The sequence below is a fragment of the Melanaphis sacchari genome, unplaced genomic scaffold, assembly GCF_002803265.2.
Source record: "Melanaphis sacchari strain LSU unplaced genomic scaffold, SCAv2.0 Contig10_pilon_pilon, whole genome shotgun sequence".
Taxonomy (NCBI): Eukaryota; Metazoa; Arthropoda; class Insecta; order Hemiptera; family Aphididae; genus Melanaphis; species Melanaphis sacchari.
The window spans coordinates 3,123-25,859 of NW_020270420.1; the positions used below are offsets into that span (position 1 = coordinate 3,123).

Here is a 22,737-nt window from a genome sequence, read left to right on the forward strand (position 1 = left end):
TGTACTGTGAACATTCCTTTTAACAATAATGTATAATTATATTCACACCACCTTTCTGTTATTAAATCGTTGGAGTCCACGCATCCCAATAGAAAATTTATTATTTGTGGTGATTATAATATATCTTTTTTAACTTGAGTAGGTGACAAGACTAGTTTCAAGTTTCTTAATTTTATTTCATCTTCCTCAGGAAATTCCCTTATTGAGGATTTCTCACTTTTAAATTTAATTCAGTTCAATAATATTGTTAACTCGTCTGGTAATGTCTTAGACTTAATATTTTAAGATTTCCAAGATACAGTATATCCTTGTATTGATTTATTAGTCCATATTGATCCATATCATCCTGTAATCCTAATAAATTATGAACTATATACCCACTTTTGCACCCAATCAATGATATTAGTATTTTTTTATATAATTCACGTAATTGTAAAAACGTTAATTTATTTTTTAAATCAGTTGGTTTAATTATTTCAATAATCTTGATGTTAAAGCAGCTGCTAACCTTTTCCAAGACGCTCTATCCAGTTTTGTACCCCCCCCTAAAAAAAAGTTAATAATAATAATAATAACAATATTCCTAGTTAGTTTGATAAGAATCTCAAATCTTTAGTCTAGAAAAAAAAGGCTCATTCTATTTACATAAAAAAGAACCAAATCTAATTACAAAAACTTCTCTAATTTGAGAGCGTAATATAAATCTAAATCTAAATTCTTATATTCGGAATAATATACCTACGCCGTTCTAAAAATTAAATTAAAATAAATCCAAAACAATTTTAAATGGGTTTTCTATAATAATAGCTCTCGTGATACATCTAATTCTGTTTCCTTGAACGATAAAACTGCAAATAACGGTAGGGATATCGCTAAACTATTCTCTTCTTATTTTCTTCAGTTTATGAATCCTCAGTAATTCAACCACTGGACATCTCTACCTTAACCTCTTCAATTAAAAAATTTAACCACATTCTCCCTTCATTCTGCACTATTTTATTTCACTTAGTGAAGTATCTAACGGCTAGTGATTTTTATATAAATCCAAATCTCCCAGACCTGGTGGATTTCCGGTTATTTTCTCTCCAATTTATCAGATTCCATTGTTTATCTAATTTTATTGTTATTTGATAAATCACTCAATGCAGGTATAGGTATTTCTATTCCCATATGCCTAGATAATCAGCTCAATCACCCCGGTCTTTAAAAAAAGTATTAAGTCAGATGTATACAGAATATATATATATATATATATATAGACTCACCCGGTTCAACATATATTAGACTTACCCTGTTAATATATATAGAATCATCCGGTACAATATATAGACTCGCAGGAACGGTTGCCCGGGATATTTGCTACGATCTGTGAAAGTTTCAAAACGATTGGACAAAGGGTTGATTTTACACAATTATACATTATTTAGCATAATACTGTACGCGGATCGACGTATAATACGATATAATGGTGTGAACGGGTTTAAACCTTGGTAACACGGAGTCTATATGGCCCTCCACAGGGTCGTAATAGCTGGAGATGATCGGGGGACGGTCGTTTTTTCGACAAAAAATCGAGAGCTACCCCCCTGTTGAGAACTTTTAGCTTTTGCCGGATGAGTCCTGCGGTAGACCAAAAATGCACAATGAGGTCGCCAGTTCCGTGATATTTGTAATGGGCTCACCAAACTCGCAGGGATAGTAGCGTCGAAAAAAAAGGAAAAATATATGCAGTTTTTTTTTAATAATGGCCTATTGTCGCTTTTTTTCAGTTTTTATTTAAAAATTAAAAAAAATGATTTTTTAGGTAGTAATATGTTTTAAAAGTCGTTAAAAATAAACTATATCATTTGATGCAGTGTCGCTTTACCTTTTTATGTAATCATTAATATAATTTTTAAAAATTTTACATCTGCAAAGTTTCGAAAAACCATTTTTTTTTTCAAAAAAAAAAAAAATACGTTCATGCGATGTCTAGGAGAAGGAATATAAGTTTTAACTTTCGAAACTTCATATTCACCAACTGATGTGTTGTCAAAAAACTTTGAGCACAAAAAAAAAAAATGTGTAATTTTTTTTATTTTTACAGCTCACAGCCAATTGTTGATTTTTTTCTTATTAATAACTTAGTATTTCCATTTTTTTAGAGTCTATGGTACTTGTAAATTTATTTGAAAAAAGTTAAGTTGTTTGATGCAGTGTCGGTCTACCTTTTTATGTAATCATCAGTATGATTTTCGAATATTTTATAACCAGAGGTCTCAAAAAAACCATTTTTTTTTTTTTAAAAACATATTTCATGTAATATTTGAATCTTGAAACTTGACACACACCACTATATGCGAATGTTTGATTCGTGTAATTAAGTGTATCATTCAATGCTTATTATAGGAATTAGACAATTTATAATAATATAAGTAGAGTTTTAATAAAAATTACAAAGTTAAAACTGAAATTATTTTATCTCATTTTTAACTATTTTTTTAGGTACATATTAAACTAAAAAAGTGTTCATAAAAAATCATTGTTACATTTTATTTTTCAAATAGGTATTTTAAATCTTTTGTCGACTTTCAAAATTTGCCGAGTCTGGAGCAATTGTTTCTTTTGTACCTGAGTTAACGCGGCACTGCTTTTTAGGTATTAGGTATATTATCGTGTAGTGGCTAATTATTTATTGCCATGTGAGCATTCATATTACGATAAAATTAAATAATCTAGTAATTATTAAAGAGAGTTTTATACTATTTACTAAAAATTAAAGTAGGTATTCACCATTCTGTTTTTACTAAATTAATGCGTAATACATTAATGCTTGGGAAAACAAATTTAAAATTCTTGGGAGGCAAGTGCTCCGTGCCTTCTCCTTTTTAAGGACGCCCATGGTATAAATCTTGATGTTTGATTCTTAATATTATTTCCTACCGGCTTGCATATCTTCATAAATATTAAATTATTTAAGTAGGTATATAAAATAATTGGTTGGATTTTTTTTTTGTAATGTTTTGTTCCTGTTACTAATATCTTTAATTATATCTGTTGGCAACATTGGTGAACAATGGTAACATCATATTAATTCTTCAATTTATATTGCTTCTGATGATAAGTGATAATATCATATCAGTCCAATAATTAACGAATTCCATTCTTCTCAAGAGCTAAGTTCAACTAGATCATCTAGAGAAGTAGAGATCGATACGTCGACCAACTGCCTATTTTTATAGTGATTACTGGTTAATCGCTAATTCAAACTGGCAAATTTCAGTACATATTGACACTGAACACGAACGAAGAAGCGCTAGACTGACGTCGTTACTCGTAAGCAGAATTTATCATTTAAACGGTGACAGTTACTGGAACACGCCCTAAAGCCTATTACTTGGTGGTTACTAATAATATATAACGGTAGTAAGATAATTCGGCGGTGGTGTACATTTTTGTATTTTTATTATGTAAGTACTTTTTTTGAAGCACAGTCATGGTCTATACTTTTGGTAGATTTATTAGCTGGTTTTCTCTTTTTACTTAATTTATTTGTGTACTGTTTTTGACACTTGTTGGTCATACTTTGTTTGACACAAGTGTTATTATGTTTAGTATTACCTACCAGTTACAGAAATTCATGCTCATCTTCTTTGTCGACGTTTATTTTTTGTGTAACATTAAAAATGACTTGCCTTGATATCGTGATATCCTCGTAGAATCGTTTTGATATTGATTATAATATATTAAATTTTTTATACATTACCCATATCATAATTAAAATGCTACTTATATTTATTTTATTTTAACAATATATCTTGTAATACATTTCAAATTTGCTTCCATGTTATATGGTTCTCATTTTCTTTTTATATTTACATTATAAAATTATATTATACCTACTTATCCAATAACATTCTAATTTTTTTAATGCAATTATTAAACCATTTGTTTTTTATATTGTTAAAATTAATGACAGTAGTTTTCACTTCTCAACAAATTTGTTTTTTTATTTTAATTAAAATCAAAATTGTAAATAATTGTCCAGATTTTTAAATGTTATATTTCTTATAAACTTTCAGTTATTTTCATAATACACTTAATAGTTATTTTAGGACTATTATTACTTTGTATGTATTTACCTTGGTTAATCATTTGAGGTTATAATAAAAAAGCAAATTATCTAATGGTTGTTGCTTTAAATAATTTTTTTCTAAATTTATTTTATTTATTTTGTAGATTTTATTGTGATTGTTGACAAAAAAAAAAAAAAAACAATGACTCTATTAAAAACATTTTGGACACCTATTGTTGTGTATCCGGACGTGAAAACTGGTTGTAAATTTGTAGCAGCATACACAATTGTAAGCTTATACATAAATTTTTATTTTTCTAGTATATAAATAACTGTTTAATTATTTTTAGGCGATATCAATTTTTTTAATGGCACTTCTTGTTCATATGCAAAATGGAGGTGAATCAACACAAATGTATAATCCTTTTTTTGAAGCCAATTTACGTGGTATGTAATTAAAAGAAAACAGTTAAGTCCCTAAGATTTAAGATAGGCAAAAATGTCTCTTAAGTATACATTCTAAGAAGATTGAACTAGGACAAAATGAATCATTTTTTTGATGCTTAGTGTGTCTAAACTAAAAATATTCATTATTCACTGCATTAAAATTGATAAGATATATGTCATGGCCATTTTTACACATCTAAGTTTTATAGTTTTATGTGTGTATCAACTTAACATATTTTAAAATATCTCTAATTGTGTTTAAGTGTAGTGATCATTAGAACATATCCATGTTTAGATTTTAGTGTATTTTAAAGATTAAATAACTAATTATTAACAATTTTTTACCATTCAAGCAAAATATAAAAGTTAATTTCATTATGAATTGAAATAAATCCAATACAATGCTATTTTACTTAATAACTTAATCTGCATTACTTTAATACTCTACACATCATTTACCTCAAGACAAGTTATAATAATAACTAATAATTAATTAATAAGTGTAATTGTCGCTATTCTTTTATTTTTTTTCCAGCTTATACATCGACCATTTTAGATAAATTTTATCATAGTTTACGTATTTATATTCTTTTATTAAATTGTATTTTAATTATTAAAAAAAAAATCTTCAAAATAGTAATTCTTTCTATCTAACCTATAATATTATTTTAATGTTTAGTTATTTAATATGATTCAATAATTTGGCATTTGAGTATAGAAACTTGATGCTTGTATAATAATAGATCTGATCAGATTGTACTGAGGTTTTCTATTAAGTTGTGCTGTATTATGGATTATTAGAAAGATGTGTAAATTACTCTCAATGGGTTTTCTAGAGAGCCATAATTTATTAAATTTATTTTTTCACATTTGTTTTTAATCTATTGCATTTTTATTATATATTTTTGTCTAGAACTCAATTATTATGTGGTGTACACTTTAATATTTTTTGCCTATATGGTGGGTTCATCTCTATTGTTGCTGAAGGGCTTAAGTAATAATCTACGAGGATTTCTATTACCATGGTTAATTGGTATGGGATTTGTTGTAATATTTTTGCTGGTTTGGTCCATTTGGCTGCTATATGGATACTATATTTATGTAAGTAATTTTTATGATATTATTCTTTAAAAATAAAATTTTAACATTGCTTATCTTAGTTAATAATTTTATGTTTCAATTATTTGTCTTTTTAGTACAATACTTTTGAATTTTAAGCATTTTGTTTCTGAAGAGGCAATACATTATTTATATTGCCCAAAATAGACTAGTCCATTTCAAATAGTCGGTATAATGTTTAATTTTGGCTACATTGCCTATTGAAATCAAGTAGTTCCATAATATTAGGTTAATATACATTGTACAATGTATATATTACCTAATAATCAATTCATAAAATATATATTATAGCTTATAGATATTCCTGGTAATTCATTTATTGTAATACTCTCATTTTTTTTAAAACTATTTAAGTCTTAGATAATACTTTTATTTTATAATCAAATCTTTACTAGCATTTTTTTAAAACAAAAAAATTATATTTTTCCAAGTTTTTAAGTTTTTTTTTACTTTTTTAAATGATATCATGTATTTTTAATTTTATATTCCTAAACAGGATATTATTTAGAGTATTTGAATATAATATAAAAGTCAATTTAGGATGAATAGTTAATTAGTTATAAGTGTTTACATTTTGACAAGTAGAGTAAGTGGACCAACATTTTTTGAAGTGACATGTACTCATAATATATGGTTATGCCTCTAAAGTCTATACCATCTTGTTAATCTAAATTTAAAATACTTAAAATTCATTAACTACTCATTTAAACTTTAATTTTTATTTATTGTCATACTCTGAAATTATATCAATAAAAATAATAAAAGTTGAATTTGTTTTTTTAAATGTTCCGTAACAATTTAAAATTGTGTAAAAAAAGCATTTTCATTAATGTGCATAGTTTTTTATATTATAAGTGTTTTTTAATAAAATAATTACCAAGTATTGTATAAAATGTGTACATATTATTAAAAAAAAAGTGTTATTTTATTACTTTTAGTTCAATGATCTTAGTTGTAGCGGTGTCAATAATAACTAAATAAATAAATATTCTTCTAAATCAAGTTAATGATTATATAGTTTATATTAAGTATGTCAAAATTGGTATTGTTTTATTTTTTAGATTCACATAATATGTGCTGCTGTCATTTATTGGATTGTAGCTGCTATGCAAGTATGTTTACAGGGCTAAATAAAATATAAATATATAAATAATTGTTTAGAAAAATTCATTATTTAAATTTTAATATATTGTTTTATTTTTAGTTTTATTGCTGGTTATGTGTTTACACTCAATACAGAGTGATCTATGAAATGCAATCACCAAATATTGAGCTTCTTATATTTTAATAAGTTATGAAATTGTAGTATACTAGCACATTTTATCAACTTTTTTTTTATAGACCATTTTTGTATTAAAACTATTAAAAAATAGTATTTTTTTTTTTAAATAATCTAGTATATTGATAGTTTTGTTTGCTAACTAAGAACCATTTTGTTAAGACTGCCATTACTATGTAAGAATTTTATGGGGAACAGCAGTGATAAAAAAAAAAAAAAAAAAATGTTTCATGAAATTTGATTCTATATGACCTTCAAGTATTTCATTTAAGATTTTAAACCTGATATCATGAAAACACTCAGAATATGTATTCAGGCACTAATATGTTAAAAGTGTTAGATTGATCTGAAGCACATAATATGCTGAGAAAAATTGGATATAACATACCACCTTGAAAGATATCTGCACAGGCATCGCCTGAACATTTGCTAAGGGGGTACATAATGTAAACTTTAAATATGTTAAGATCTTTTTAATTTTTCAATGTTACATTGTTTTTTTATTCAAAATAATGAATAAATATGTAAGAATAATGTGTTAAAATCATATCATAGAATTAATGATATATATTTTAACGACTACAAAGTAGTGCAAGCTGCTTTTATAAAATCTGATAACAATAAAATACCCTTATTTACCTGCAATTTTACCCAATATGAAATACATCCGCCTCATTCAATTGTTGCTGTTCCCCTTAACTAAATACATCTTATTTGTTCAATATTGTAATCCGTCCATTTTTATTTAAACTGTGCCTTAAATAAAAATATGAACCTAAGTATTATATTATATTTTAAGTAAACAAGCAATTACTTTTTGATTGTATAAAAATAAATTTGATTACATTTTTTAGTATTTTTATAATAAACTATTAATATTCAATTTTTTTTTTTTGTTATCATTTAAAAAATCTTGGCAGTATGTAAGTATTATATTACAACTTACAAGTGATAAACAATTGAACTTTTTTTAAAATTTGTTCTAATGAATATTTTTTCACTCTACCAATAATAAAACTTTTTGCTGCCTTTTGTTTTTTGTTTTTATCAAGTATAGATACTTAATACATAGGAAAAGCTTCTGTAAGTGATATGATTCTATGAATTTTAATATGATGGATGAACATACAGATATTTATACTAATATTTTCAATAGGTATGTGTGCAATGCAGTATGTAGACAGTTCAATCTTGTGACTAGTTTTATATTTGAAAAACTGATATAATAAAGATTTATAATTGTAAGGTACTTATAATGATAAATGCTTGATTTATTTTCACTTGATGAAGTTTATATTAAGTTTTATTGATTAAAAGTCTTATTTATATATTTAAATAAAGAAGCAAGTTCATAATATAGGAAGCGTAGATATTTTTATAATATCATTTATTTTTACTCAATGATCACACTCATATTATTCCAATTAATATTTATCTGGTTGCAATACAGCTAAGTAGTCGAGTGTTATTATGAAATTTATATTATGATTAAAAATAATTTCAGGTTTTGTTTGTATAATTTACCATTTTTACATAATAGATACCAGGTACCTATCTATTTTACTTCTTTGATACAAGTGGCCATTGTCATTTATCAAAAAATTAAATCTAATACTAAGAATTGCTTAACAATAATGTAAATTTTAATGCGTAATCTGGCTTATGCCCATATATAGTCTAGCATATGTGTTTGACAATTTTATTGTTATATGAGTACTTGCTCTAAATATGATTTGACAATATATATTCCATCATAGGTGAATTTTAAGTCTCAGTGGTGATGTAAGAGAATAATTGTGACTTGTGAGACAATATCTCATTGAGTCATAGCTAGAATGTTTTAAGGGACAAGCTTATAGTGGATATAATCGAGGAAGAATTGAATATTTACTCAAGTATTATGTATTTACAGTGGTAGCAGGCCTAAGCTGACCATTGCCCTCCCTGGAAATTTCTGCCCCATCCTCTAGTCTGCTCTGAAATTTTAAAATTTACATCAAAACTTGGTTATTATTAAATATTCATCATCTTTTATTAGTATATGTACAAAAAGAAAATATAAATTCATAATGTGGAAACAATGATTTATGTAGTTTGTGATGTGGTTATTAGTGTTTGTTTTAAGTATAAAAATTGGATTTATTAAAATAAATTAAGTAGGTATAAATTCAAATGTACAATATCAGTTGTTCTATTAAGTTAATATGTTCAAACTAAATATTTTCAAAAGTTTTCAATTATTAATTATTAATTACTTTATCATGTTTATCATAACTTATGAAATAAATTTACATTGATACATTCAACTATAAATTTGTAATTATTCCAATATTATTTTATTTTATTATGTAGATAGTTATATGTTATATGTTGATATACATAAAAATGTTGTTAAGTTAAATACAACTATTATTATGATATATTATTTTGGTTCATAAAAAATGAAGGTACCTATATGTGTTTGTCAGGGATATACACAGAGGGGTGATTTGGGTGTTTACCCCCCTCCAACCCAAAATATTTGGTTCTTTGTATGGTTATTTACTCATTAAATTTTAATGTTAATTGTTACATTATATTTTTAGACAGATACCTAGGTATAATATTACATAATACATTGTATAATAATTGTAAATAAGTTTAAGAAATGTGGCATAGAATTTTATGAAAAAGTAATAAAAATAAATTATTTTAAATACAATTAAAAAAAAAAAAAATGAATTGATGAGAAACAGGAACGACTACAAGCAAATCATTTTAAAAAGTTAAAAAAAAAAATTAGTGAGTAATTTACAATTTATATTTTAATAAAAACAGAATAGTGGATATTCTAATCTATTTTTATATTTAAATCATTAAATCCATTGAATTAATAATTATTAAGTTCATTATAGAATGATTATTGAGATGTTACTTAGTGATTGCTAATAGAAATAATTATAAATATGCAAAAATATATTAATTTATAAGTTTCTTATTAATGTAACTTGTAAGAATACTAGAAGGGAACTTTATAGGTACTTACTTACAAATAATTGTATTTTAAAAAACAAAACAAAATATTTAAATTAACTATAGAAATATGAAAAGAGGAAACAGAGATTTTTTGTCTACGTTAAATAACAAACCAAAAAGATTAAATAAACAAATGAAAGCATAAAATAAGATCAGAGGTGTCAGTTGGGGAATGGGGGTTGAAAATAAAAGTATAAATAATGCATATAAATTAAGGATCTTTAATACGATAAAAAAAATAATAAATGGCAAGGGGTCTGTATAGTGATGCCCGCAATAAGTTAATAGGTATAGGTATTTTAAGAAATGAAAAAAATTAAATCATTGTCTACAAAGGCGTGAAAAATTATTAAACTTAATAATGGTATATATAAAAAAAATAAATAAAAAATAGATTCAGGAAGGATATCCGCAGTTAAACTAGTTATAGAAAGTAAATATATTTAATTCATTATAAACTTATGTTTTATTGGAAGTTTGATGCTGCAATCTATTTCTAATAACTAACAAAACCATGTGGTAAAATTTAATTAGAGTTAGAAGTACAGGTTAATTAAAATTTTTCTACATTTTATTTGAGATTGTTTCAAAGTTGTAGTAGTGGATACAGTGGGAGTCAATAGCCGATGGAGTAATCGCTCTTCCAGTTGAGACGAGTTACAACGAAAACGAAATTATGTACCTATACTTAATTTTGTAGTTTTTAAATTAGATGAGAATAGGTTGGTACAGTTTATTAAAATACAATAAACATTAACTATTTTTAGGGGTTCAATATAGGCAATTTTCTAAGAATGTAAGAGCGTTTTTGTGTGTGTGTGTAATAACTTATATCGTTTAGCTCAAAACTTTTATTAAAACCTTGAATTAATTTCATTACATTTTTGTCGCATTTGTAAACAGTAGTTTTCGAAATTTATGAATTGAAAATTGTAAAAAATCTGAAAAAAATGTGATCACCGTAGTAATATTGTATGAAATAATGAAAACAACTATTTACAAAACAGTAAGGGGTGGAATTTCAAGTACTTTACTCGTTTTTTGTAAAGAAAATAATGAGAAACTCAGGAAATGCTGATGGCTGTGATTATATTCGATGATAATAAAATATTATTGTGTAATAATAAAACAAAATAAAATAAATATAAATAAGTTAAAAATATAAAGATAAACAGAGGTGGCCGGACAAACACAAGGGACACAAGTCTTGGATGTAAGTCCAGTGTTAATAATTATTGAATATACCTACTTGTTCTCGCGTTATTACCTTCCACTTGTTCTTCGGAGGGTTTTCGAGGTCTTGTATTCGAGAATGTAATCAAGCACACCGTTACGTAAATTAGATAGTAAAAGAACCTGTACTAACAATAGATATTTTAGACATGCACCATAACCTGATTCGCCGCAGTGAATGCTTATTGTAAGTTCCTCGGAGAGAGATATAAGGTGACAAAAATTACGAAACGACTTAAGAAAAACTTAAATTTAAATAAGAAAAACAGCTCTGATTTGACTTATAAAAAAAGAAGTCCAGCTGTTGCTCGCAGAATCTTGTGTGTGTGCCATGTGATGGTTTTGGGAAGAGCTTTTGCTCGCTTGTTTGGTGCGCCTGCACTGATGAGAGAAGACGATGTGGTCAAGCCAGCCAGAGTCGCAGGCGGTACCATCAAAGGTCTCCGCGTTTTTCAAAGAAATAGGCTTTCTCCTAGGCGACAGAGACCCTCATTGGACCATCCTTCGTCTCCGGCGGCACACGAAATTGGGTCACGCGCTTTGCGGCCCATTGCCACAAATCATGTGTCGATCCCTTCGTGATCATATAGTATAAGTCGTTTCTTTCATCAGTGGTGAAAGGATGTTTATAGGGGTTTAATCTGCGTGCGACAACTTGACCGTTAATTTATTTGTTTGAATTTTATGATTATGTAATATACAATGATGTGTGAGCATATCATTACATCCACCTCACGCTTTTTTGCGTTGTGCCCTAATAACGCCACTCATGGGTGAGTGTGAGAGGCTTACATGTATAAAGAGAGAAAAAAGTTGAAAGTTGAGAGTTTTTTTTTTTTAATACAATGTAATCGGGTCATATTTGTATTTATACAAAACTTAAGGGCCTATGATAAGATGATTAGAGTTTACATATATATATAGGAACGATTGGAGTGTAAAGCTGAAGTTGAAGATCTCTTCCACTCCTATTCCTCTGCTCTATTAATATATGTCGTTAATGTTATATTAGTATTTATATTTCCTAACTTGTGGATTGTAATGATCGCTTTACAATGTTGAGTTTTTTTTTTCAGCAGTATATTATATATTTACATAATATGGTTTTTTTTTCTTAATTATTTATAATGTTAACTTATTGGCTAGAGCTAGTGATATCTATCTTATGGTTAATTAATTGTAAATGGTTTTTCCTAAATTAATCTTCATTTTTTTGTGTGTATTATTAGTTTATTTTGTTTTATTTTAGTACTATTTGTGTTTGATTTATGAAAGATAAGTTTTTTTTTTTTTTGTTAATGTTAACTAATTATAACTTAGTATTTGAACTTAACTTAGGTTAGTTGTTTTTTTTTTGTATATATATTGAACACTTATGACTTAATACTTAAGCTTAACTTGGGTTATTTTTCTTAACATTTTTTTTTTTTTATTTAACGGATATTCTTCTATAGCTTGAGATTGATGGTGTTTTGGACTTTTTATTTTGTTTTTTTACTTTTACTATTTCATGCTCAGCATGTTTAGAATTATATTGGTTTTTGTATTTAATATGCATTAAATTATGAGTTAAATTTGTGAATAAACCAGCAATTAATTTGATGCTTCACCCGAATGTGTTTTATAATAAGGTGACATTTAGGCCAGTGTTTATGATTTCATAATTATTTTACATATGATAACAATTCCTAGAACGCCTGACATTATGTTGCCGAAGCTTGTAAACCAGCCCCAAATGTTTATTTCCCGCTGAACTAAGTTGCTTAATGTTTGTTCGTCTATTAAATTTTTGGGCGAATGTAAGTTCCTCACGAGAGTAGCAGGTATAAAAAATACATACGTTAGTTCCTACACGATAGAAAAAGGTACATAAGTAAGTTCCTACACGGTAAAAAACAGGTACGTACGTTAATTCCTACATGGCAGAAAAAGGTACATATTACGTATAATATACTATATACCCAATTAAATATGTATATACAAATTTTCAAAAATAATATACGATGATTAAAAAATATAATTAAAATTGCATAATGTGAAAATTTATATTTTATGAAGTTTATTTCTATAACTTAAAAATTTAACAAAATCGTATTGATTAATTTTGTTTGTTGTATAATCTGAAATTTTTTAATTTATAAAATCTTTTTTTTCGGCGCATTTTTTTATTGATTTAAGGTTTTGTGTTACCAATTGCGGTTCTTATTTTAATATACGTATTTAATTGAAAAAGTTTAAGAATTTCAATAATTTTAAAAATATGTGGATGTTGATGATAACAATTTGAGTTAAAATATGAATGAAAACTTTCACATGCGTTTATCGTATGGACTCTATCAAAACATTGCCGCGTCCAAATTTTTGGAAGAAAGATTGATTCATTTGATATATAATTGTCTATCAAATAATTATAAAATTCTGTTATAGCTGTATTTTCAGGTTTGTCTGCTATAAAATATTCTGTAAAACATTCTGCCACTTCCTTTGGATTGAGAAAAGGAAGTCTAAAAATGTGTACCAACCATTCTCCTACATCGTCATTTGCAGAATTAAATTGTGGTGCGTAACCTAAATTTTGGGGATTTTACGATATCAAGCTTGGCCCAAATGAAAATAACAACCAAACACCTCTGTTTCCGGAAAAATTTCAAAAACTGCTTGATGCATTGCTATTTCAAAATCTAAAATAATTTTTTTAAGTATTACTCCAGCTATTTTTATTGTTTTCAATAATGCAACGTACCTATGTTTTTTTTTCTTTATTTGGCAATAAACAAAACATTAACGGAATGTATATTCCATTTTTATTGCCATGAATCGTGTATATAGTTGCGTGTAATATTTATTATCACTATAGTTAAATGTACCATCCATGTATAAAACATTTAATTCTTTTAAAAAATCTATGTTTGTTTACATGAAAAAATAACTATTTAATTTAGCGTATCGTTGTCATATAAAAATAACTCACCTCTATTTGTTTTTATGTCTAAAAAACTTAATGTTTCGTGAACTTCTTTCCTTGATGACGGTAGTTTGGGAAAACAATGCATCCTTGCATTGTGAATATTCCTTGCTATGAGTTTTAAATCGGGTGAAATCAAATCTCCTTCGTTAGCATATTTAGATATCTACTTCTTTTAATATTATTTTTGACGGTTTTTCAACTATAGAGTCTACAGCTTTTCTTTTGCAAGAATTACTAATTTTTTGCCGTTTTAAAGTGCCATCACTCGCATGACTGTGATCAAAACACGATTTATCTTTATTTAGTTTATTTATTAACTGGATAATTTGACCCACAGTATAAACTTTTGCACTACACTTATTTATAACACAACGCCACCTATTTTTATTTTTTTAGATGCATGGTGTTTAAAAAATTTAAAATCAATTAAAACTAGCAGTAGTTTGCCTGTTTCACTTAACATGAATGATACATTCTAGCTCATTGTGACGGATACATATAACGGATCAAACCAAAATAAAGTTCTGTATCATTTTTATCCGTAATGAAAAGTCGTAAATATTTTGTATGTAAAGAAATATAGATAATAAAATATTTTATCTTTCGCCATATGTCGAGTCGGAATACTGTTATCAGTTGTATTTTCTCGTAATTTCGTATACGTTTTGTTTTAAATGAAGTATATTTGAATGTATATTAGTTAGCTATACTAGCTTTTAAAGTTTTAATAACATATATATATATTTATATATTATATTGATAGCGCCTGTTGGTGCTGTGGCACTTCAATGTATTTTAGTACAGAATGACTCAACTACGGTTTCGGTGGACCAATTTTTTGAATTGTTTTTACATTGATTTTTGCTTATTTTATTTTACATAATATATTTTTATTTTTGAAAATTCGTATATACATAATATGTATCTTTTTCCACCATGTAGGAACTAACATACGTACCTGATTTTTACCGTGTAGGAATTTACATATGTAATTGTTTACCTGCTACTCTCGTGTAGGGGAGCAGCAAATTTTGAAATTATTGGTTTCACTATGTTAGCTTTCAGTAATTTGTTTATTTGACTCTCTAACTTTTTTCTTTGTTGCGGTGATATCCTATGGGGTGCATTAAATTTTGGTTCTTTATAATTTAATTTAATTTTTATCTCACACGGTTTTACGAGTACATTGGCGGCTTTTATGTTAGAAGTATCTGTCGTAAAAATATGTTTGTATTCAGTTAGTAACTGAATGATTTTATTATGTTCTATTATGCTTAGTTTGGGAGAAATTGAGAAAGGGGTGCCTTCATAATCTGTTAGAGATTGTTTTGTGATTTTATTTATTGAATCCGTGAATGTGATATTTTCTGTTTGATAATCGATTTGTTTGATTTGTTTATTATTGTTAATTTCTAATGATTCAACATGTGGCGATCTCTTTGTGTATAATGAAATGTTAGGATGCGGTGTTTTGTGGCGTTTAGGCACGGTGTCCTTGGGGATTTCTTTTAGTTCTTTTTTTTGTTTTATGTGGTTGTCGTCTGCGGTTATTTATATATTGTTAAATCGTTAAATGTATTATTACTGTTGGTTTTCGTATTTTTTATATTTCGTATTTGAATTATGTTGTTAGGGATTTTGTTGTCACTGTACCTGGGACCCAATGAGTATTTTTGTTTACATAATATAATACATTAATACCATAGGTAATTTATTGCCGTCTCCATACATTATATCCGTGTTGTTGCTATCGTTTTATATGTAAGTGCCATGGTTATAATAATGTGCGATTGCGGCTAACTCATCGTCAGACCACCAATAGTTTGGTAATTCGTTTAGTCCTAACAATTCTAGTATTTCTAAAATCGAAGTTATTTTGTTTATTTTATCGTCATTTAATGCGTTACAAGTGGCATAAAGTTCAAAATTCCCATGACTGAAAACGTTTTCTCCCGGTTTTTATTTAGAAAATATATCATGAGCTTGGTTATTGGTTTCATACAATGTGTCAGTTATTTTTGTGTCGGTTTTGTTGTCATTATTATTATTTTCACAATATGTATGAATGTTATTAGTTTGTCATTGTGTTCTTTTGACTTTTGTGTTATTTTTTTTTCATCTTAATAGTATATTTGTATTTCAATATTAGTATTTTGGAATTCTGAATATATTAATTGTTTTACTATGGACCAATTAAATTTGTGTGAATCAAGAGTAGGCTTTGCAATTTTCGAATTTTGTTATAATTCAAGTACCTACAAATAATCGAAAAAATTGAAGTTTGAATGTCGATTTAAGTATTTTTTTTCGGTCGAAAAGCATGAAAATATAATTCAAGGTTTCTTAATAATTGTTATTTATAGGAATAAAAACAAAAATTGAGCGTAAATCCATAAACAATTTTTATGAGTATTTAAATTTAAAATTTTAATACATTTTGTCAAAATTGCAAAAATTAACAAATTATTTTATATTAAAAAATTCATAAAATTTTTAATATTCATACCCAAGATTATAAAATTTAATCCTAGATTCTTCACGAGTTTTGAAATTTATTAAAATAAAAATTGGTATTGGAAAAGCAAATACATTTTTTATAAGCGTTTGAAGTTCATATTTTTCAACAATGCAAATTCATCTGTAATACATCTATTTTTATTGTATTGTTGTAATTTAAAAAAAATTAACCGGAGATACTTGAAATTTTAACCAAATGTTTATATTATATTTTTTCTAGCTCGGAATAGCTTTTAAAATACAATTTTTTCTAATTATTTATAAATATTTGGAATTTTTAATTATTTTTCGTTTTATTTTTATGTAGATAGATCTATAAAAAGTTGTCACTCGTTCAAAAATGTTTGAAGCTTAAAACAAGCCCCTTTGGAAATGTCATATACTATGTATTTATTTGTAGGTATAATAAATAGTTTTTACGCCTTAAAATACATAAACTTAAAATAGGTTTAAATTGTTAATTTTATCTTATTCTATTATGTAAGTACTAAAATTATAATTAAATATTTTTCTTAAAAAATGTTCCCCCTTCTCACTATTTCAGATTTCTAAGTCTGCGCCTGGTTGGCTTGTGCTAGTTAAATGTTTTCAACACTGTTGAAATAAATTAAAAGATATAATGGAGCAACAACTTCGTAATAATAATATGATAAATCATTATACATTAATATGGCAGACGGCAGTGTAGGTTTTTAATTTTGTTTACTTTTTTCTGTTTAGATTTTATCATATATATATATATATATTATACTTTATAGTTTTTATTATAATTTGATACGTACTTTATTTTGTGCAGGAAATAAATCAACACACATAAACAGCAGATTTATACACCTTTCTTGTTTATAACTACAAGATTATACTATTTATACTAAAACTGAACATATAAGCACTACACATTTTGCACGGTCCATCGAGATTTTTTAGATATTGAAAACTATTTCGTCTCGTGTTCCATTGATGTGACATATTGATTCGTTTCTTCTCGGCTAATGTGAAAAAAAAAGCATTTTGTACGAAATGTTGCAATATCTTCGAATAATTTAAATTTTAACTAAAATAATGTACTTAAATTATCTTCTCGTCAACTAAGAGACGATAGATATGATTAATATTGTTGACTTAACACAAAATAAAGACGCTGCATGGTAAGTATATAAAAAATTAAATCTGCTTAAAATCAAGGTTCGGAAAAGTTGGCTGAACTCTTCAAAAGCAACCCAATAAATCCTATCTACTCAAATTTTTCAGATAACGTTGGTTGTAGCAGCCGGACATTTGTCAGAAAAATGTAAAGAAAAACTATTATTTAAGTATATATATAGGTGTACTATATGGTATCGAATAGGTACAATTGTAGACCAACTCTGCGTGCAAAGTTGAATGTAATCTGTAAAGTGTTGTTGGAGACGAGTAGGAAAATGTTTGTCAAGATCAAAAGGCTTATAAGCAACTCAAAACCCCGTTGAATACATCATTTTACGTCGTTAATCAAAGACTACCCACTTAATAGTTAACAATTTACGATGTAATTCATTACAGCGATCATAATAATTTATGGCCAAAAAAAAAAAAAAAATAAAATAAAAACACGTCCACTGCAAACAGTGCATTACCAACGATTCGACAGCTGTACAGCAGTATAAGAGGTATCTAACGCCAAGACAATGGGTTACTCTCCTCTAGAAGATTTCGTATCTCGGTTGCTTACCAACTACGCGCGCGCGGTGCGGTATGAACCTGACCGACCTCCGCGGGCGCGTCGTACCTACGATACGCTACATTGAAACAACAGTGTACGCCACAGCGTTGCCCCGTCCGGTGCAGACGACGTGCAACGCTTAAGACGTGAGTTTGAGAACGTCTGAAATAAAAAAAAAATATAAAACGGGTCCGTGGCGGCGGTGGTGGTATACGGTGCGACTGCGACGTCGTCGTAACGTCGTAACCGGTGGAGGCAACACGACACGACGACCGCGACTACTACGTCTTTGGCCCCGGACGGCGAGTGTCGAGACGCGGTGCGTGCGTGCGTGCACCACAACATCGGGAGTTTGTGTTTACCTCTCTCCGTTGTACGCGGTCGTCTGCAACTCTATCGCTCGCTTCTTTTGCGGACACACGCGTACACGTACGCGGCGCGACAGTCGCGTCTTAGACGAGTGCGCCGGTTCGCGCGCGTCACCGTGTGCAGTGGAGGACGTAGTACCTGCCAAGTTTTTCGAAAAACTGATAACCCGTTCGCGTGTTCGTAAGTCGAGATCGCCGTTGTGCTGTTGCTGTTATGCGTATTATATTATTATAGTTTAGCGTCCCACGAAATATGTCGCGTCTCGACCGGTTCCGTTTTCACCTGTACCTACCGCATCGCGTGATGACAGTATTGTGATAATACCGTTTTAATCGCATTGTTCGGCGTTGTGATAGCGTACGCGAGTGAAATAATTATAATATCGTCGCGTACCGTCGTACCACGACCACAAACCACCGGATTTCCGATTTTTTGCCGATCTATCGGCTTATCCGGGACCGACGACGTGCGGTGTAGGTGCAACAGCCAATAGATACTATACGCAATAGCGCAGGTTTGTTTACTTTTTTTTTCGGTTTTCATTACCTCTCGCGTTGCGCGTCTGCGCGTTTCCCGTTTCCATCGCGACCACGCGCGTGGTAATAATATTATTACGCCGTGGTAAGCGCGTCGGATACGATTTCTATTTACCGGTTCTTTAAAGTCTTTTTGCCAGTATCATAGACCACGGTTTGTTATGATCTACTCTCGGCGATTTTTTCTTGCAAAAACAGCACTTACAACACCTGAAAACTCATTGTCTACGGATATTTGCAAAATATCATATCCCTGACCCCCCAAAATATTGATTTGAAAGTGTTTCGGGATCTAAAAGTATAGACAATGCCATATTAACGAATCTACATTTTCAAATTTGATAGGGTTATACAAACCTTAATCCTTAGACTATGTTTATATGTTACATTTTAATAAATAAGAAGAGGTAAAATTTTGTTCGTGCCTTTAATATTATAATCATTTGATAATATAATGATACAATATTATTGTTACACGATTTCAATTGTATAGTCATTATTTTATATAACACAATCAATTCAGTATTAAAAATTCTTTAGAATTGTTCAAAATGATCGATTGAAAACTGTAACACATTATCTGGCTTGGCTAATAATATAGCTTTTATGTAATCAATGATCATGTCTTTCACATCTTTGTGGTTTTTTATATAAGTGTTGTACTTTATTTTCATTTCAGACTAAAATTGTAATTAACAAATTAACTAAAATTTTATTTGTAAAAATTGGTTTATACTTACAACTTTATCTAGATACATAGATTTGAAACGAATATCTTGTTCCCAATTATTCTTTAAGTGTAATATAGTGTCGTAATGAACTAAACCATCTTTTGTGATACGCATCGACTTATTGATCGTCAACTTCTTACTAATATTTTTACCCCATGAATGTTGTAATATATAACCCAAACGAGTTAAGATAGTCGTCATTTGAATAATTGAAGTTTTAAAAGATTTTTTTAATTGTAAAACTCTCTTTATAATTACAACTTGTATTGACACTTTATTGATTTTATAATTGTCTTTTAATGAACATTCCTATAAAAAATATGGATTATTGAATTAAAAATTTGATTTATTTATACTCTGTCACTGTAGCCGAATCGGACTTTGTTTAAAAAGGAGTATTTTATTGAGGTGAGCTGAATTGGTTCCCGTTTAAATTTGTGATGTTTCTCGCTAACTGATCGAACTAATACCCTCTTTGATGGTCATAAGATGACTAAATACGCACATTTTATTTTCTAATTTTACCGGCTTTAAAAGTTTGTGAACCAATTAGGTGATAGCAGTATAGAAAATTGTATATATATTGTATAAATGTACAGATATACATCACGTATTTTTGTACATACCTATATATGTATTATACTATACGTACGTATATTGTTTTACATAATGTTCCATCGATAGTTACAGCTGTTTTGTTTTTAATGGTACCCTCAAATCCTATTATTGCAAGATATCGGAGGAAAACATAGTTCATACCCTCAGTTAACAAATTCTGAAATTAAAATTTTTAGTACATCAGGTGAACATATATTTTTGTATATACGAGTTTCTTATGTGAAACTATATAATATATTTACTTATTTATTTTTTTTTATCGTGAAGTTATTATTGCAATAGTATTTAATATAAATTAGACGAATACTGTTTTAATACTTAACACTATACGCAAGGAAAAACAAAATTAAGCTGATTTGTAGTTGGTAGTTATTTACTAATTATATTTGTGAATCATAATTATTCATACTAAGTACGTTAGCTATTAGGTTAGATTTTTATTTTTTATTTTAGGAAAAATTTTAATGCCAAAATGTATTTAAAATCAATTATACTATATATAATATATATATAAACAAATTCATATTGTTATTCAAATGTTGTTTTAAATAATATATTTAGATAAATAGTACTAACCTTGTGCATCAATTAATTTTACATACATAAAATATATACACGGCACAAGTATTCAAAGTTTGGATTGCGACTAACAGTTGATCTAAGAAACTTTAACTTCACGATACTTTGAATAAATATTCCTCCCCAGAGGCCAGAATAAATTAGTATTTACGCTATCATAATATACAACACTACCGTTGAATAGAATTAATGTTATTTAAACATTTCCGTATCTTATCTTACAAAAATAAAACTTAATAAAATAAATGCTAATATTAAAAAAATACGTTATATTGTTATACTTTAGAAAGTATATTTCATATTAGCGAATTTGTGAAGTGTACTATACAAATATTATTTAAGTGTTTAATTTAATTAACAATCTTTCACAACGATTTGTAGGAAATTAATTTTAGTCTGATGCAATGTATAAGGCGTATATTATATAGTATTAATGTAAAATTATATTTCGATATTTAATAGAATTTTTTTTACGAAATTTAATTGTACATAAACATATAATTACATTTCATTAAACATAAAGACACATTATATAAGTTAAATGTTAATTAATAAATAATTAGACTAGTATCTAAAATTGAAGTTAATTGTTAATTATTTGTAACCTTACTTTAATTTTTTTTAAATTTATGTTTTTTGTTTGATCAATTAATTCACCATCGTTTAAATCTGTGTAGATTTGTACCTGTCTATCATTGTTTTTATTCGAAATTAAAATTGTTTTACGTGTCATTTCAGATTTTTCAGTGTACCTATATGGTTATTAAATATTTTTATCAATTATTTAAAATTGTAATTTATATAGTTTAAAAGTAATTATATATTACCATTGTAACCATTTTTCTTCATAAGAACGAAAATTTGCTGTAGTGGTAGTTATTACACTCAATCCGATTTCTTTACCTTGTTCGGAAATATTAGTTGAATTTAAATTTACTATTAAAGTTGCAGGATTAGTATTTAAATTACTCTTCCGTATTTTACCAACAAATTCACCTAATTCTTCTCCTTTTTCATTTAATATAGTTAATGTTTCATTAAAACATAGTTTTAATATATTCTCATTTTCTAGAACAGAATATCATTCTCTAATTGCTTAATTTTCTATTAACTTATACAATGATTGTATTTTATTTTTATTTAAAATTTAGATTATTATTATTTTTAGAAAAAAATAAATTCATTTTTTGTAGTATTAAAAATTAAACTTCATAAAAATATAAAAATAGATTGCAGATAGATACCTACCAATTAACGAATAGTTATTTTCTGAACTCGAATTTTTTAAATTCAAAATTAGTTTCTTGTTTTTTGCATAGTTTATCAAATCGTTTCCATAAGTTGTATAAATATTCATGTTTATGAGGACGTTTTTAATAACTTTTCAAGTATATAATTCTTCAAAATGATTAAACAATAATAGGTAATATAAGATTTAACAATAGCAATAAAAATGAGGTATTTGTAATCTATTTAAAAAGTTGAATTAATTTTGTTGATTTTTAAAATGGTCTCTATGTTTTATTTTAGACACGTAACAACATTTTTCTTCTTAATATTAAAGAACGTT

At 27.4% G+C, this 22,737-nt stretch overlaps 3 protein-coding genes across 4 annotated transcripts in view; 2 read left to right on the forward strand and 1 right to left on the reverse strand.

Annotated features, from left to right (window-relative positions):
* The first annotated feature begins 3,116 nt into the window (after positions 1-3,116).
* LOC112603550 lies at positions 3,117-7,145 on the forward strand. Of its 2 annotated transcripts, none has more exons than XM_025352168.1 (6): positions 3,117-3,449; positions 4,219-4,343; positions 4,405-4,501; positions 5,415-5,602; positions 6,682-6,732; positions 6,825-7,145. In XM_025352168.1, the coding sequence occupies exons 2-6, from the start codon at positions 4,257-4,259 to the stop codon at positions 6,906-6,908; spliced, it is 507 nt and encodes a 168-aa protein (XP_025207953.1). In that variant the 5' UTR covers positions 3,117-3,449; positions 4,219-4,256; the 3' UTR covers positions 6,909-7,145. The 2 variants fall into 2 exon arrangements, with proteins under 2 accessions (XP_025207953.1, XP_025207954.1); XM_025352169.1 differs by having other exon boundaries at positions 3,117-3,315.
* Positions 7,146-18,626: 11,481 nt separating this feature from the next.
* Positions 18,627-22,737, forward strand: part of LOC112603717 (rho guanine nucleotide exchange factor 17) — a 62,672-nt gene continuing 58,561 nt past the window's right edge. Inside the window, exon 1 of the mRNA XM_025352430.1 lies at positions 18,627-19,217. The gene's annotated coding sequence lies outside the window, so the exon portion shown is untranslated. The remainder of the gene's footprint in view (positions 19,218-22,737) is intronic.
* On the reverse strand, positions 19,776-22,524 carry LOC112603659 (ciliogenesis-associated TTC17-interacting protein-like). The gene is made up of 6 exons (XM_025352347.1): positions 22,416-22,524; positions 21,995-22,235; positions 21,778-21,919; positions 20,623-20,745; positions 19,980-20,279; positions 19,776-19,919 (listed from the first exon to the last, which is right to left on the reverse strand). The coding sequence occupies exons 1-6, from the start codon at positions 22,522-22,524 to the stop codon at positions 19,776-19,778; spliced, it is 1,059 nt and encodes a 352-aa protein (XP_025208132.1).